General features: G+C 41.6%; 1 protein-coding gene across 5 annotated transcripts; it reads left to right on the top strand.

Moving 5' to 3' along the window:
• The first annotated feature begins 457 nt into the window (after positions 1 to 457).
• Positions 458 to 8,854, top strand: ANKRD60 (ankyrin repeat domain 60). Of its 5 annotated transcripts, none has more exons than XM_015881718.2 (5): positions 458 to 970; positions 1,122 to 1,249; positions 1,738 to 1,903; positions 2,646 to 2,785; positions 8,118 to 8,854. In XM_015881718.2, the coding sequence occupies exons 1-5, from the start codon at positions 790 to 792 to the stop codon at positions 8,352 to 8,354; spliced, it is 852 nt and encodes a 283-aa protein (XP_015737204.1). In that variant the 5' UTR covers positions 458 to 789; the 3' UTR covers positions 8,355 to 8,854. The 5 variants fall into 5 exon arrangements, 4 of the variants coding, with proteins under 4 accessions (XP_015737204.1, XP_015737206.1, XP_015737203.1 ...); XM_015881720.2 differs by having other exon boundaries at positions 466 to 970; positions 1,119 to 1,249; positions 2,646 to 2,734; positions 8,118 to 8,850; XM_015881717.2 differs by having other exon boundaries at positions 471 to 970; positions 1,119 to 1,249; positions 8,118 to 8,847.
• Positions 8,855 to 14,676: the final 5,822 nt, after the last annotated feature.

The following is a 14,676-nucleotide window of genomic DNA, read 5'->3' on the forward strand; positions in this document are numbered from 1 at the left end:
CTTTGTCTGAGGAATGAGTAATCAACACCTGGCTGGTTGGATTAGCTTCTCATATCAGGAGTCTTCTGTATCTTGCTGCAGTCATCCTTTTGTTTGTTTCAGACACTGGCTGTTCCTTTTCTTGCTCTAGAACTTTTGCCAGCTATTGCAAAAGAATAAATGATCTCTCTCCTTCTTTTTTTCTCCACAAGCTTTAACGTGATATAAAAATGAAGAGAATGAGCAGCCCCTTGCACCTCCCAGTAAAGTATTTCCTCACTCTGAATAGGAAAAACCTATGTAGTAAAAGTGGAAGCACAAATGGAACAGCCATGTGCTCTTTTTAGGACACATCAAGTTAATGTGTATATTGTGACCTGAACTTGAACAAAGAAAACAGGAATGTGAAATATGGGTGGCTTAGATGTGTACTTGAGTAATTACTTTCTTTACTGCTCATCTTCCAATTAAGTTTGTCATCCTAGTGAAAATCAGGAGATGGTGAGGAACAAAGAAATCCTTCTATTACCATCTTGGAGCGTTACTTTTGGTAATGTTCTCTTGCTTTCTTCATACAGGCTATTACATCACACAAGCAGGTTGTACTTTTGTGATGTCAGTTTATGCTGCATAGATACTGTAGCATGCTAGTGTTACAGGGCAGTCTATCCTCAGTGACGTCTATCCTGCTGACAGGGAGAATGCCAAGGGAAATGAGGAATTACTATTGGTATTAGACCCCTGTCCTTATAATGGTACCAACCTTTGTTAAGAGGAAAGCCTCAAACTTTCCTAATTAGTAACAACTGCATGGCCAAGTCTTCCTTGCCTCTGAAGACCTTTAGAATCCAGCTCCAGATAGCTGAAACTAATGAGATATTTTCACTACCTCGGTGCCAGAATGACTTGACTCTGAAGCAGCTTAAGTCTGATTTAGAGTTATTGACTGGGATCCCCTTTCATTTCCAACGGCTTCACTACCTGGATGAAAGTAAGAACCTGTAACCTCTGTTGTTCTTGAAGGTTATTGATAGTGTCTCTTCATCTGCTTGTTCACTCACCATCTATTTATTATAGTTTACGTTTGTCATACTCTATGAGGGTATGTTGACCTGCTTTTATTTTATAACTCCCTTCAGTAGATCTGCTAGATGATTCTACATTTATGGACAATGATATTGTCCCTCGTGGAACAATTACAATGCGTATCTGGAGACAAGATGGCTGGGGACAACTCGTGGCAGCTGCTGCAGAAGGAGACACGATGAAGGTTGATTCCATTGCTTCTGTGAATGGGTGGGGCACTGTCTGTACAAATGCTGGAAGTTTATTGCTGAAGATCATGTTGAGTTGAAGCCCAGTTTTTCTTTTTCTCTGCCTTGGGACTTCTTTTAGGTTCCTAAGGAACTTGTGCTTACATGGCAAGTGTCTCCTGTCTTTGTTGCCTTTCCCCAAAAGCGTGGAGCCTAATGGGTCTACAGTGAACTTAAGAGGGGGACAGATATTTAAGGTTTTGTGAAGGTTGGTAACTACATACAAAAAGAAAACCCAACTTAATGTTGCCTTTAAGGGGTGGCTATGAAAAAATGTCATTAGTGGCAAATCAATATAGGGCAGTGCAATATAAAACAAGCCATTTAGCTTAAATTGGAATGACTTATGCAGTATGCTCTACATGCAGATAGGAGACTGTTGACATTTTTAAAGAATAAGGCCATCTCTATGAAAGAGACTAAAAGGTTTCTGTTTATTCTGCAGCTGGCCCAACTGGGAGTTACAAAGGAGTATGCTGGCACCTCTCCATATGCAAAGATACTGGGACCGAAGCAGAAAAAGGAGTGGGTAGCACACCGTGCTTTTGTGGCTCTGTTTGTTGCCAGCCACAGAGGTCATGTTAACGCTGTGAAGTTTCTCCTGAGTCATGGTAATGTTATTAGATAGAATTATTCTCTCTCTGTACCTGCATAGTATACCACCTTCCTGCTTACCAAGTTAGAGAATTTTACCTGAATTATCTTACAGTTTTTGTATTTGAGGCAGAGAATGCATTCAGCCCATCAGCTCCAGTGTAGACTTGAAAACAATCAAAACTGCTCTTACTAAGTGTAACAAGTTTGATATTAAAGTAGGTAAATTCAGAATGGAAAACAGGAATTAGAATTTTTTACTTCCTTGCTTTAGAGCCTCAGTTGTTTCTTGCTATTTTCTTGTTATCTAAAAATGCTCAGTTTTTATTAATCTTGTGTAATGCTTTACCAGTCACTACAATGCAAGCAGAGCTGCAAGTTCTGCTTCCATGGCTCTGACATTTGGGCTCCTTGCCTTTCCTGAGAAATATGCATTTGAACAAGCAGCCTTTTAGGTCTGCTCAGATCACTTAAATTGAAGAAAGCAATGTGTAGCTGCTAATTGCTTTCTATAATTGAAATGGAGCACCTATGAAGAAATCCTACCTTGTCCAGCAGTGCTCCTTCCAGCCCAGGCTCAGCTTGGCCCTGTTAAATCTCATTGAAGAATGGTGCTGGTTTCTCTCAGTGAGAACTCTCAGTGCAGGAGTAATGGCAGTGCTCAGTTGAAATGTGGCTTCTTGTGAGCTCCGGCCCATGGGTGCCATTGCCCCTTTCTCTGCGTCCTGTCACACTTATAGTATGTGTGTTTCTTTGCAGGTGCAAATGTGCACTCTAAAACTCCACTGGGAAGGACTGCACTGCACGTAGCTGCTGTCATGGGCCGCTGTGAGTGCATCGAGCTGCTGGTGAGCTGTGGGGCACGAGCCCTTGACCCAGACTGCGAGGGGCAAACTGCGGTGAGTCTGGCCCAGCTCTGGGGCCAGGATGAATGCAAGCGTGTCCTGACGAGCACCCCATCGCAGCTGGCCAGTGCCAGGCCTCGGTGACAGGATGGAGCTGTGCAGCAGACCAGTGGCCAGCCAGTCTGACAGACACAGGCTGACATGGTTCTGGCAGATCTCTGAGGACGGTCAGTAACTTTCCCAGTGATGCACACTTTAAATAGAGGTCACTGAGTACTGTCTGTAGGGTTTCGTTCTGAAATAATGTCCTATTATGATGATGCTGTAGCTAAGGTGACGGCTAGCTCAGCCGCACAGCCCTTGAATGTGTGCTTTAGTTGTAATTTAAGCTTTTTGATGCTTCTTCAATTTCTTGGTGTTTAAAGTTGCAACCTACAGGGAAAGTCCCCCCCCCCCCCCTTTTTTTTTTGCCTGCGATGTTGAGGTCGGGAGGTGGCAGTGGGGCCGGCAGGGGGTGTCCCAGCACCGCACTCAGCTGCGGGTGACAGCGTTGCATCCTCCCCCGGCTGTGGTGCTCCGTCTGTCTCCAGTGTAAGGTGATAAATATCCCCTACTTTTTTTGTGTGAATAGAGTACTAAAGCAAGGTTCAAAACCTTGTGCTATGCAAGCCAGTTACTGTGAAAGAGTGTATAGCAAACCTTGTATGTGCTGGCATTGATCTGAACAAATGCAGAATTCCTGTCGTAACAATGCCTTTATGGTACTGTTTAAAGAAAGCTCACTCACCAGTTTCCTGTTGGCTAGTAGTTCTACGCGGTTCAAACATACAGATGTTGGGTAAATGCTTAGGAGAATGACAAGATCACATTCTATAAAAGTGATCAATAGACGAGATATAAAACGATGTTTGGTGTTTTGCTGAGCAGTTGGATATTGTAAGTAGGATTATATGGAGAAATCTTTAGAAATCCGTTATTCTTTCTTTGTAGTGTCTGTCTAGACTGTCTGATCTGTGCTTAGGCTTCTAGAAAGGAGGAGAGGATTTGTAGTTGCTTTTAGCCATTATGCTGCATAACTCGGGAGAATGCAAGAATGTCATACACAGAGAACTGGGCGACTTCAGGATGAGGGTGCCAGAAATGGTAGAAAATTACTTAGTATACAGTTGTGTAGGGAAGATAGCGAGTATTGTTTGCTGGTATCTGGAAACTCACCTTGAGGAAAGAAAAAAAATAGAAATTGCCAATGCATTGTGGCTGGGAAATGAATATACACCGATCCAAAATTGTCATGGGCCACATTAGAATAGAATTAACATGTGGACGAGGCCAGCACTGGAACAGGGTGTGCTGTTTTACTTAAGAAAGAGGAACCCAAGCCAAAGAGAGACCCCCCAGATTAACCAAGGAAAGGAGGGAGTTTGTCCCTAGGAGAGGACCAGGAATATGAGGCATTTTGTGTTGTGGTTGTTACTTTCTCTTCTCTGTGCCACAGTACAGGGAAAGGATCAGTTCAGAAGACTTTAGTGAGGGCTTATTAATGAGCTTTGGGATTCTCAGATAAAGGAAGAGGCTGATTGTCATAAAGAAGAAAAGGCACTAAAATGCTTTGGGTTTAATATGGCCCAGGGAAAGACAAATGTCACAACTGTCTCCTAATATTGGGAAATCACAGTCTGTGACTCCCCTGGATGTTAGAAGGAAAGTTAAATAAAGACAAGCACAGCAATAATTCATCACACTTTCTTACCACAGTAGTTCACCCATTTCCTTGCTTGGGCTAGGAAATGCTAGTGTGGATATGGGTCCCGTCAGAATCAGATGACACATAAGTAGACACACGCTGGTGTGTAATACTGACACTCTTGGAAGCCAAATGCCACAGCTGCTCTGGCCTAGAGAAATACAGCCTATAGCAGACCTCCCTATGAAACTTGGAGGCTGAAACTTGAGAGCAAAGAACCACAACTACTTTGGCATTGTGCAAATAACTTGTTAGCTCAGTGGTTTTTTTAAACAGAGTCATCTTGTTGTTATACCTGTTCCATATTTATCTGTAGTGCAGAATGCTGTGGCAATCATGACATTCATTTCTCAAAGTGAATCAAATGAATAGAAATTGTTAAATGCTAGAGTACAATATAGCTTATAAAACCCAACAGATATCAGGAAAGTTGCACTGATTGGACTCTTAGATGCTGTTTTCCTCTTGCTTGAGAAACAGAATTGTAGTCAGCTTGCAATCTCCTCGACATTGTTCATGGAGGAAGCAGACAGAAAATGCCAATGGCTGCAATTTAGTTAATTTTATGCTAAACACAATCAGCATTCAAACTGGGAGTTACCAAGTGAAAATGTATTGATAGAGAAGCCAAAATATTCTCTGTGAGAAAATGGTGAAATGTTAAAACAAAATCTCAAAGAGACTCCTGGAAAGCGTGTAACTGGAGGGCAGAGAAATGCAAAAGTGAAGTTTGGTGCTACTGAAGTCAACAGGTCAGTGCTTTCCCTGCCATCAGTTTTTCAGTTTGCAGTGCTCCTTTGCTCCTTGCATTTAACCACCAGCTGTGTTCAAAGACAACCAGAATTTGGTTGTGAACTTTGAGGATCGTGTTGACCATTAATATTTAGAAAGGACAGTGGTTCACAGAAGGAAGCCAAAAGCTGTCTAGCGTGCTTCCAACATCTATTATGCTTCCAGCATCCCATTTAGGTTGGTTTAATGCCTGACCTATGCTGCAATTGAGGTTAGTGCTTTGCTTTTCCTTGCAGTTCTCCATATGCTGTTCTGTTTGCATGATTTGCTTGACATAACTGTCTGGTATGGTTTGATGGTGTTTTGCTAGGATTCCTGTGTGTTCAGAAGCTAATAAAGGAACTGTCAACTCAAAGGCCTGTCTTAAAATGTGGCCCTACTGGCTTGGGATAAGAAATGCAGAGATTCCTTGTCCAAGCCTCTTCTGTGGAATTCGTGACACTATTTCAATTCCTTTGGTTTCCAGTAACCAAAAAATCCCCACAATTGGGGTCAAGCAGAAGTCAAGGTATAAAAATTAATCACTGTGAGCTTCCTTACTTATAAGCTGGGCCATATGCTACAGGAATGAGCAGTTCTTATATCTCTTGATGAGTGTTTGTATGCATCATTCAAATGTACACGTGTTTGAATTCCAGCCTGTACTGATTGAATTGGTCTATGATAATAAACAGGATAAATAAATCAGATGAAAGTAAAAGCATTGGTGTGCTTGTAGAATGGTGTGGGATTAAGTTCAGTGCTGTGACCTTGAGCAGGATGTAATTTCAAAAGTGCCTTAATTATTATGATGACATAAAATAAGGCTGAGGAAGCTGGAAAGTCAGAAGGGTAGGAGGCAGAGGGACAAAACAAACACATTTGAAATGACTTGGTTTTACCAGGATTGCAGGCTGATAAGTGGCTTATGTGGTTTATGGTAGGGAAGTGTAAGGCCAAGGACCATAGGTAGTCAGGCTCCAATTGGCGTGAAAGTAGTGTGCAGTACAGATCACAGCATGGCAAAAAGGGCACGTACAGCATTAGGGGATATTGTTTCTAAGGTGAATTGCTGCCTTGGTGCTTCTTTTCTGACAGAGATCTGCTATACAGCTGTGCTTGCTGCACAGCTGAGGAACTGCTGGCTCTGCTGAGGGGCTTCTGTTCAGAATTGGCAATGCATGAGCTCCCTTGTAAAGGAGAGATGTGTTTGAAATGGTCTTTCTCCTTGAGGATTTCCAAATACAGATGTACCTTGTTCTGGGTTCAGACTAAAGCAAAGGGGAAGATGGAGGAAATGTGTCCATGTCAGCACAAATTAGGGTGACAGTCAGGTTTTGTCTGCCAGTCTAAAAATGGCCAGGAGCCCTTTCATGCTGGTTTCTCCTGAATAAGTCCTCCAAGACCTGTGAGATGGGAGCCTGCTAATTGCAGATGGGAGCGGGGATCTGGCTTTTGATGGAACTTTACTGATGTAAAGGCAGTGAGGAGCTACAGGGGAAACTGAACTGGGAAGGGCAGAAGCCAAAGCAAACCATGAATAATCCTAATGCTTTATGTCAGATCTGAGGCATGAGTGTAGAATGGAAAAAGAATATTTGGGAAGATACGCACTTGGAACTTTTCCTTTTCTTGAGTCTTTTTGGGTCTTGTAGCTTCTGTTTGACATGTTGGCCAGTTCTGTGTCTGTGTTGGGAATGCTGGAAACAGGCACAATGTGCTTTGATGCTGATTCAACCCCTGTCCAGCAAAGTACCTCCTCCTGTGGTTATTTATACTATTGTGATAACAGTGATAAAAGAAAGGTGACTTGTGTGTGCTTGTGCCCCGTGTTTCTCTTATCCACTGGTTCTCCATAGCACATGGGCAGCGTTAGAATCTGCATCCTTGGAGTTCCTTTGTCGGTTTGAGCTGTTGTCACACGCTCAACTAATACCCTCTAGTAATTTTCTTATTCACATGCACACTTAATGTCCTTAGTCATTAGACTGAAAAATGTTAACCTTGTCATAGTTAGTGACTGGAAGCAGAAAAGTCCATTTAGTTCTCAGGGGAATGAATTCTAATTTTCTGCTTGTCAGAAAGTGACATTTTACATATTTTTCTCTTTTATTTTTCCCCACCATTTTAGTGCTAAGTTTAAATGTGTGTGTCATTAAAGAGACTGTTTGTCTCTGCTAAACACCCCAAAAGGCTTGGCAGGTATCCAATGCATGAGCCTCTTGACCAATAGCTACTGCTGAGCTTGTCTCATGCGCTGAGGAGAATGGGAGGTGAGAGTGAAAAGTTAGAAATAAGGGGTTATTGCAGAGGGCATATTAACATTGCACGTCAGAATGCATATTTTTTACCCTGGAAAATATGGATGAAAAGCAGCTCATCTGGAATAAAATATCCAGTGAAGAAACAAATTATGTTAATCAAGCAGGCTCGTACTAATATTAGTCATTAAGATGTGACACCTTCCATATAATGTCACAGACTGCTGCAGCCCTTTGAGAAGGGTGCTGGTTTGAAGTTATTGAGTTCACTGTTCTGTGGAAGGGAATAACTCACGTCTTGAAAAAATAGATGGCGTTTATGGCAAAGAGAAATAATCCTCCCACAGATTACAGCTGTTCTTTGCATTGTTGTGCTGGTGGTCTTATCTCATCAGTGGATATTTTCTGTGTTGGTTTTTTGGTTGTTGGTTTTGTTGTGTTTGTTGGGGTTTTTTTTTTGATACATTTCCATAAAGCTGTTCTGAGGAGAACATTGTGTGCTGGGAGCTGGGTGTATTTTCAGAAAGAGACACTACTACAAAGAACTCGGAATCTAAATTGAAAAGATGGATGAAGTGAAAATGAGGGATGGTTATTTTGCTTCTTACAGATGGGAACTGAAGCAGGAGAGCGTGACTGTTGTGGCCAAAGTCACCCTGGGAGTCCACAGAACTGCATCCTGACCTTTGAAGTCCGGTTTCAGTATCTTTATCATGTATTGCCTTTCTGTTCCCTTGCTGCTGAATCTAAGATTAAATATGCACATGTGTATCGAGATAAACATGTTCTACATATGTTTAGCCAAATTCTGACCTTAGGGACATTAAACAGGCTCTCACTGATATAGATAGGAGTGCTTTCATGAGCGGATTCAACCCAAGGAATACAAACCAGCGTTGGCATTTAGTTGGTGAAACATCCTCTTGTAGGCTTGAGGTGGAACTGGCGTTTTAACCAACTTGAATGTCTCTGTGAGGTCTGGAGAAGGCAAGCCAGGCCAGGGGGTAACAAACTGCAAGGCTGGTTGTCTGACTTCTGTAATGTCTGCACACCAGATATTGATTAATGATTTGCATGTAAGAAATGAATTAATGGATGCCATAGGTTTTTGAGGAAATAGGGTGTCCTTATCTATTTCTTCATATTAAAAAATAAATAATGAGAAAATGGCCAGCACAGAGCCCTTCTTCAAAACAGCGTGAGATTTTGGCTCACTGGATACGATGATCCTTTCTCATGTTTGAATGCTTTTGTTATACCACGAGTACTGTCTGCATGCGCACTATTCAGCTCCAGCACAACTACAGCAATACTGCCAAATGCACAGTAAGAAGAATATAAAACGCATTCTAAATAATTTCAGTATTTATGTGCTTTTGGGTCTTTTGTGTTTCATGAAATCTCAATGGATTGTTTGTTGCAACAGACTCAGAAGGCCGATAGGTGCAGTGCAGAGCAGTCTGACCGGAACGCCTGTCCCTGGCAGTGACTGATTAGCAATGGCTCCAAGGGTAGGAATGAAAGGAGAATTAAAAGCAGATTTAGGGAATCTTCTTTCCTTCTTGCTTCTTATGTGTATAATACTGCATAAATACATCAGGAACATCTTAACTGTAATTTGCTGAGTATGAAGAAGATTGTTTCTTCTGAAGTTAAATAGCACTGACCCAAGGTGAAGGAGTTAGACTTAAGCTCTGTTGCTTATAGCTGGCCCATAAAAATGCTTATTTTCTCAGTGCTGTACCTTAAACAAATAGGAAGGCAAACAAATATGGTGAAATATTTCTCTGTGAACCATGGTGAGAGCTGTTGAAATTGATCTCTTCCCATTTGCATACAAGTAACTCAAATGATTAATGGCATTGCTTCCGGGAGAACAAACATCAGCAGTGCTCCCTGCAAGCCAAGCAGTTGACTGGTTGGCACAGCAGCACGTTACCTTTCTCCTGGCACTGTGTCCTGGTCAGAGCCAGCTCCCAGCCACCCAGAAGTGCAGGCTGAAGGAAATTTTACAGTTCTGAGGATTCAGGGGCCGTTTCCTGGTGTTCGGTGCTTCTGGGAGAGTAGGAGCTGTTGGAGCTCTCTGCTTCCTCACAACTCCTGACCCAGCAGCACCAGCGCTGCACAGACCCTTTGTGCCAGTGACAGACACACACAGCCAGCCTGACTTTTCAGGACATGGGCTTAAGCAAGAAAGGACATTTGTCAGCCCTGAGCACACGTCACCAGAGAACTGACTGCAGTCAGGGAAGAAGTTAGATGCAGACAGTGCCCTCTGCTCAGGTAAATGGGTAAGCAGTGTCCCTTCCTGCTTTCTCTGCAGCCCATGAGGCGCTGGCACTACTCCATAACTATACCTTGGTTTCTCCTAAGGGACTGAACGTGCAGGGTTTGTTCCTTCAGCAAGTGTTATGCTGACATGGAAGCTGCACTGCACATAATGGGGAGCACAAGAAATGGCTGTGGATTTTATTTAAACAAAGGATATGACTGTGCTCTGGCAATAAGAGCATAATGTCTGCTTGGTTTTTCCAGACAAGGGCTGTGGCTCACTGGTGTGTTTTTTTTTGGGGGGGGGGAGGGGTAGGAGCTCTTGTTTTGTTTTTATTTTTGCTGCTGCTTTTAAGGATGAGAATGTTGTGTCTGACACGTGTCAGCAAGCAGAGGAGATTTACTAGCATGGCTGGGTTTGTCTTTCTCCCCTGTGATGAATAAAAGCATTAACCGTCTCTCACTTCAGGAGGAGAAGGGGGGCTGTTTTCAGCCTGTGAGAAGTGAGAAGGCTTTGTCAGGTTTGGGTCAGGCAGAGCACAGGGCTGTATGCTGCTCACAGGGTGGACGAGCCGGGTGTCACACGGCAGCCTGCAGGCAACGCTCGGAAAGGCAAGAGACAGCAGTGTGCGTGTGTGCGTGCAGGGTGCGCGGGTGAAGGCTGCCATGTCTTGTTTTGGTGCAAGGCTGTTTGCAGCAACTGATCCCTCTGGAAAGCAGTCTCAGAAAGATGGATTGAATGAAGAACAGAGCAAGAAATGGCTGCTTCCACACTCCCTGTGCTGTTGTCTGAGCTGTTACAAGTATTGCTTAACAAAATGCCTGCCTGGTCTTGATCCTGGTCTGGTACATATGAGGTCTGATCCTGTGGTCATATGTATCCAGTGAAGCTGCTGTCAATGGAGCCATGTAACTACATAACCAAAAAAGATGAGGGGGATTAGAAAGGATCCTCTTTGTTCTGTTTATTTCTGTTTCTTCTGCAACTTGGTTGCATCTATTTTTATGCTTTGGAATTCACAGGTTTATTTCAATCACAGCTTCTTTAATGAATCACGTGAAGCACGGAGGAGGGAAATATGTAGGAAATTGCCAAATTCAAAGTTGGGTCAAAGTTTGGCAACGTACGCACCCGAGACCAAAAGATGTAGTTTATATTAATAAAAATGTGTTGTACTTCACTTCAAACTTTCATCCACCTTTCAATATAGCTGTGTGTCTGTGGAGTACCTGTCACCAAAACAGGCTAGAGAAGCTTAAAAAGAAAAATTCACCGCTCCTGGGTGGAAAATGGTTAATTTTGGCCTCAAAATCCTTAACTTCCTGTTACCGTTGCAAATCAGGAACAATAAATTTAAAAAATAGAAGAGGACTGGAAATTATCCTCAGAGTTACTCTCTAAATAAGATATTTTAATGCGCTGTGCTATGATGTACCCAGCATAACGTAGCATGTAACCTCTGTTGGGTATTTCCGAACAGGAGGAAGCATGCTTACTTTAAGCTCGGTTTTTTTCAGATGCTGTCATTTCTTACAAAAGCAATCATGTGCCAGGAGGTGACAACCAGGCTTTGATCTACAATTTCCTGTGCTGTTGCTAAACACAGTGAATTTTTTGTACTTGCATAAAGTTTACGAAGGCTGTTGTGTTACTTTTGAGATCAGTGTACTGGTTTAAGAATAAAAAGAGCATCAAAGGCTGGAAGAATCTTACACTGGGGCTCAGAAATGATGATGCTTTTTGCTAACCTGCTTTACAGCCTTTGGAAGTGGCAGCGTTCTGAAGAATAGATTGCCTCATGCTTCCAATAAGAGTTTTGTGTGTTATAGCAAATAGAGCTGCATCTGCTTAAGCAAATAGGAATTAAAAGTAAACACAACAAGTTAATTTTATGTCTGACCCCATCTGATCCTTCCCTGAGCATCTGGTGCACTGCCTCCATCTGAATCCATCACTGAAGGAAATGATACATGTGAATGGGGAGCCTTGCACCTCCAAAAAGGGAAAATCAAGTCAAATAAATCCACGTTCTTGGTTTTGTAAGGCGAGTGATCTCAGAATGAAGCACAGGCTGCAGAGTGGTCAGCAGCAGGAACTGGAACAGTAACTTCTGTGCATACTTGAGACTAGAGTGCTTATCTATGAGGACAGCCGGGGAATGGGGCTTTGTAGAAATGTCCCATGTAGAAGAGCAATTAGTTACTCTCTAAGTGGCCACTCTCTACAGCAGCAAAATCAATTGGCTATCTGCATGCTGCGCCTGCTTTTCATTTTGCTTCTCTCGGTGTGGTGACTGCAATTTGATTAGTGCTACTTACACAGAATCACTATTTCGCTATCATCTAATCAGAAATCTTCACTCTCTGATTCAAAATGCGTTTTAAATAAATTTGAGCTCTCTGTAAAATATCTTGTATTAATTAAATTATAAATAGCAAGAGCCAGTTGTGTGCAGTTCTAACAATGCGCTGTGTAGGAAAATGGTTTTTGCCACCCAGTGATGTGGCTGATGAAGCAAAGCAAGTACTTATGAGAAGGATAATTCTGATTTCATAGTCCTTCAACTTAAATACAATTGTAACTTAAGTCCCTACTATTATTTCATCACACTTCCACAGTCCTGAAGGATGTGTGGCTGATGTCATGTATTGCTGTTGACTGTGTACAAAATACACAACTATTTTTGTATACGGAATTCTAACGCGTACTCTGTAGTTTCTCTTTAAAAACAGCATGTTAGCAAGGAACTAATTTAACTGGAAGTGCAGTCAGAAGACATGATGGCTTCAGCTCTGCAAAATATTGGTCAGCTAAGGAGGAGTTGCTGTTTCACTTTGTTGATATGAACCTCAGGCCACCAAAAGCGTGATGAATGTCTATGTTAAATGAAGCTTACATTGAAACGTAGAAGACAAGTATCATCTTGTTTTCAAATTTTGGTTAAAAATAATCCATGTAACGTTTTATGTATGTTTAGATACATACAGATCTAGATACATCTCTTTCTGCTCCGACTTGCGCAGAGCACAGGCTTAGACATTCATATACAATTACATCTCCCTGTCTTTTGCTGCATTTTTGAAGTGATTTAATTTTGTTGTGAAGCCTCTCCCCCACTACGTGCACTGAATTTACTAACACAGCCCTGACCTTGGAAATAGTGTGATATTTTACAGCATGCAGTGAAATTTGTGTGTGCAACTTGGCTCCAAAATATAAGTTAATTTCCACAAATGAGATGCCAAGTTTGAAACCTTACAAGATGATTTAATAATCCTGTGTCAGCAAGTTGGGTTCATGACTGAGGCAGTTGACTGGGCAGTACGTTGTCAGTTGCAAATCTAAAACTACTTCACATATTTTTCAGGTATAAAGAATCAGATTAAACATGCAGGGAAAAGAAATAGGTTTCTAGTTTGTGTATTCTTGAATACCAAAATCCTAAATGTATGGATCAGCAGTTCACAGATTTAACCTATAGAAGTTAAAATTTTAGGCAATAATCTCTATGCATCCCCCAAATTATCTTGATCAAAGTATTTCTGGAAGTAAAAGTATGTTAAATAATGGAGTTACTTAAAAGGAAGAAAAACCACAACTGTTCATACAGGGTCAATATTCGGATCCTGGGAGTAAGATTCAGAAATGTCCAACGATAGGTGGTGGACAAGGAGCTTATTTGGGTTTCCAAAATCAGTAACTCATCTGGAGTTGGTTTCCACTTCCTACAAGCATCTACTGGATATTAGATGCCAGCTCTGGACCTTTAATGTGACATTTTAAATGAGTGGTTGTGAAGCTCCCCTTTCATTTAGCTGGAATTCATGTAATTTTATTGCTACCAAATTACATATTAATGTTACAATACCTGTTTATCTAAATCAAACAAGAGTTAAAGGATCTATACCGACCTTAAAACGAGACGGGGAACCATGTTATATATGTAGACACATAAATACAGAAACCTAGCAATGACAAGAAAGCACTTAAAATTGAAAAGTGATGTAAAATATAATTATCTTGCTTTTTCATTAATAGTTTATGTGTTATTCTTAGTAGCAAAAGTGCAATTTAGTTTAAATTTCCAGTGTGCGATTCCAAGTAATTCTTCATTCTGTTTTTTAAGTCTGCAGTTAGTTCTGCTATGTATTCTCATTCTTTGGTGATCTTTCCAAAGGATATGATTCACTCCTCCATTATTTGTAAAGAATATGGAAAAAGTAAAACATAGTTATTTTGTGGGCACTTGGAACTGGATGTAAAAAAAAGTAGGTGGACTGTTGATCGTTGTGAGTCATTTCTTGGGAAGAGGGAAAGAACAAACGCTAACTGCTGACCTGCTGCTATGAAAGCCAAGGGCTTAGTGCTGACTCAAGTACAAACTGATTGCTGCAGAAAACAATGGAGATCTAGCAGGATTACAGAGGAAAGCCTTTTCTCCCTAAGTAATAAGGAGGACTGAAGAATTGCCTGTATGGATTTATTGGAGTCTGTTATTTGTTTCGACAGTCGTACATTTTAAATGTTAGTTAACTAGAACTTGAATCTGCTGCACCTAAATGAGTCTCCTTTGGTTTTCAGAAGTCCTGGCAGATGTGCAGGTAGGTGATGAAGTGCAAAGCTGAACCCTCTAACACTGAGACAGCTGCACTGATAGCTCCCAGTGCAATCCCTTCACAGAACTGTAGGGGTTGGAAGGGACCTCTAGAGATCATCGAGTCCACCCCCCCCTTACTGTTAACGAATATGTCTTCAATGTAAAATGTAGTTTGCAAGACTGTAACACAAGAGAACAAATACTACAGATTTCAGAAATAGTCTATTGTATGGAAACAGGTATTCATGTGGTTTGCCGTTAACACATTCCTCTTATTTGCTTTGCTAACATCATAGCAGC

The sequence above is a fragment of the Coturnix japonica genome, chromosome 20, assembly GCF_001577835.2.
Source record: "Coturnix japonica isolate 7356 chromosome 20, Coturnix japonica 2.1, whole genome shotgun sequence".
Lineage (NCBI taxonomy): Eukaryota > Metazoa > Chordata > Aves > Galliformes > Phasianidae > Coturnix > Coturnix japonica.